The 3,339-nt window shown below is 31.4% G+C and overlaps 1 protein-coding gene across 1 annotated transcript; it reads right to left on the minus strand.

Moving 5' to 3' along the window:
• Positions 1 to 257: 257 nt before the first annotated feature.
• Positions 258 to 2,888, minus strand: LOC129235069 (uncharacterized). The gene has a single exon (XM_054868760.1). It carries the CDS (start codon positions 2,886 to 2,888, stop codon positions 258 to 260), a length of 2,631 nt encoding a protein of 876 aa, XP_054724735.1.
• Positions 2,889 to 3,339: the final 451 nt, after the last annotated feature.

Genomic DNA, 3,339 nt, shown 5'->3' on the forward strand with positions numbered 1-3,339 from the left:
ATTATCAAACTAATGATAAAATCGAACTTAATTGTAATTTTTAAAACAATTTTTTTACGTGCTTGAAATGATCTATTTTAAGGTATCAGATTTTTTTTTTTTAAATTGGAGTTTTTGAGTTGTAAAGGGTAAAAATAAATTTAAATCCTTATATGATAAGAAATGACATTTTAAAAAACCCTGATTTAAACAATGAAAAAAGGAATAGGAAAAACTATGGCAATTTGACAACCCTGTCTTAACAGAAATAATGAATATTAAACGACAGCATGGTGCAAACAAACACAACTTAAGTGTTTTATTTTATAAACTGGAAGCGAATAGTAGTCTAATAGTTCATCTATGCTTACACAAATAATTTCACTATCAGAAATATCAGATGTTATCTCATCTGCGTACACACCAAGATGACTCATAAGAATGAATTGAGAAGTTTTCACAACAAAATATACAGTTTTATCATTAACAAGAATTAACAAAATTTTACCAAATATTATTCCCCATTCATTTTCTCTCAAGGGTAGAACATTACCTTTTTTGTAAGCAATACCTCGAACACTGACATTGTACGAAACCAATGTATTGGTTGAAGTGAAATTATTGAACAAAGAAGACTGTATTTTTTCATGGTACATGGATGCATGAAATTTGGTTCCTTTATTGATTTGTATATCGTGCGAAAATATATTACCAGCATTTATGTAAGTTTGCAACAATTGGTGCTTAGTAGCCAAAGAAGAACAAATGTTTTTAAAGTTATTGCAACTTCGAGCACATCTCTTAAAATAACTGTGCTTACTTTCGAATCTTAATGTCCATAGCCGAATTAACGGACCAAATTGAAGAATCAAAGTAGTATAGTGGGACAAATAATGATGTTTTGGTCGAAGAGCGACAGATGGAAATAAACTTGATCGCAAATCAAGATACTCTTCTATTAAAGTTTGCAAATATGCTATTTGCCCCTTCTGAATTTTTGGAGCACAAATAATTTCTACTAGAGATCTAAGTTGTAAGCACAAATCCCATACACTATCTTCATAATCTTTAATGAGATAACCTATTAAAACTGGTAATAATCTTAATAAGCACCAATTTTGTGCAGCATGTCCATTAAGTTTTTCACTTTTTCCATTCATTTCATTAGGTTTATTGCGGCAATCAGTTCCCTTATAATTAAACCCAAATAGTATGCTGTTGAATTTTGCATACGTGAAATATTTTTTTACTTTACAAAAATAATTAATATAGAGAACTAAATCATAAGCTACAATACCCTCAAAAAGATCATGTCCTAGGCAGGGGGGTAAGCCAGGTTGACATACATGAAAGTATTTAAGATCATTAAACACAGAATTGAATTTAATTCCGTGGTCACTAGAAGTTGTTGTTCCTTCAGCTAAGGCAGTTATACAGGTGTCATAATGACTAGGTGTTCGTATTGGTCCAATAGAAAATGGATTTACTTTAAACTGACTGTTTTTTATTAAACAGTATCGACAAAGATACTCACAATTAAAACTTTCCATAAACCCCCCAATATAATGAGAACCCAAGTTATCGCCAACAACTGAGCAAACAGCTCCTTTAATAAAAGTATTATTGATCAAAATACCTTCTATTTCATTTTTTTTTAGATCTTCAATAAGACTGCGAAACATCTTTTCTTGACCAAAGTATTTTAAGTCAACTTCCAAACATAACATAACCAATTGAATGTTATCTACATTTGATCGATACGCTGGTGGTAAATTTGAAAGTGTATAATAAACACCAACAATTTTATGCTTCTTTTTTGCAGATCCTAAAGGATTTGCAACTTCAAATGCATCTTGGAACAATATTATTCCTAATGCATTTGAATCTTGCTGGAATAGCTCGTTCTCTTTAAAACAGCTTCCATCAGTTACATCTTTTAAAAACTGATTTTCTGATTTTGTGCACCTGTTCTCTTCTACAAGGTCAGATACTGATTTATGCTTAAAGACACTCTGTAGCGAATCACATATTGGAATGTACTGATAAGAACAAATTCGGTTATGTCTGTTTCTCCCTAGGTATATATCTACTGGGGCAACATAATTAAAATGTTGTTTATAAAAAGATTTTCTGGCGTAATCTGATCTTAGAAGTTCAGAATTGCATTTCGAAAAAACATCATTTTCTTTCATTTCACAGATGATTTTGTCAATGTCAAAATTAGAAACTGAACAAGAATTCAAACTTAACCTTAAATTTTCTAATAATAGATCAATATGGTACTCATTTATTTTTTGTATTTCTTGATTTATTAACTGTATAGTGGATACAGGTACGAGTTTTTTAGCTTGCAATTTTAAATAAAACAATGCTAAATCTTTATTAAAGTTTTCTCGACTGGGTGCGGGGATTATTTCATTGTTTTGAAAGTCGCCGTCTGATGGTTCACACATTTCATTATCTGTTACAGGCAAATCACTCTGACTTACGTAATTTGGATTAAGTTCACCGATACCCCAGTTACGGTGGTATCGGCTAAGATGACTGGTAAAAGATGATTTACACGTGAATGAAAAAGAACAGTTTAAATAAGGGCATTCTAATTTTACTCCTGCATTGATATGCTTTTTAATGTGCAATAACAGAGTAGGTAAATCAGCAAAAAAGACATTTTTGCAGAACGGAAGAGAACAATTAAGGGACAAGTTTTTAGATATTGCATTATGTTTGGAGTATGTATGATCTCGGACAACATGACAGTTAAAAGCATTATAACTGGCAAACCTACGTCGACAATTTGTGAATGCACACGGAAAATCTACGTTGTGTACATTTTTATGAATGCGCCAATGATCTACATAAATCTTTGATGACAAGGTTTCAAAAGAACATAATTCACATCTAAGCATAATATTTCTTAAACAGTTGTCATTTTATACACAATTGTACAGAAGTAAAAGTTGAATTAGCACTTGCCTTTGCTTTCAAACTAGAGCTTTTTTTTATCCACCGGACTGTCTGCACTGTAAGCTATGCAATGCTTTCTTTCAAAAATGTGACAACCTTTTAAACTCAAAAAATCCCTACGATGCAAATTTTTTCGTAACATACTTTCTTAAAGTTCGAGTATGTTTTTCCTAAGCAATGAAAATGTTCCCATTTCTCGAAGGGAAAATGTATTGCTACTACTGCGCAGTTGCGAGACTATGCAAAAAAACATTGCTCTGTAATTTAACGGAACAGTATGAAAATGTAGGGAAAAGCAGTATGTTAATGTAAAATTAACATTTTTTTTGGCTGTAGTTCTCAAAAAGTAACATCCACCTATGCAAATGAGCATGTGTTTCAAGGCGAATAAAA

This window comes from Uloborus diversus, chromosome 1 (assembly GCF_026930045.1).
Source record: "Uloborus diversus isolate 005 chromosome 1, Udiv.v.3.1, whole genome shotgun sequence".
Lineage (NCBI taxonomy): Eukaryota > Metazoa > Arthropoda > Arachnida > Araneae > Uloboridae > Uloborus > Uloborus diversus.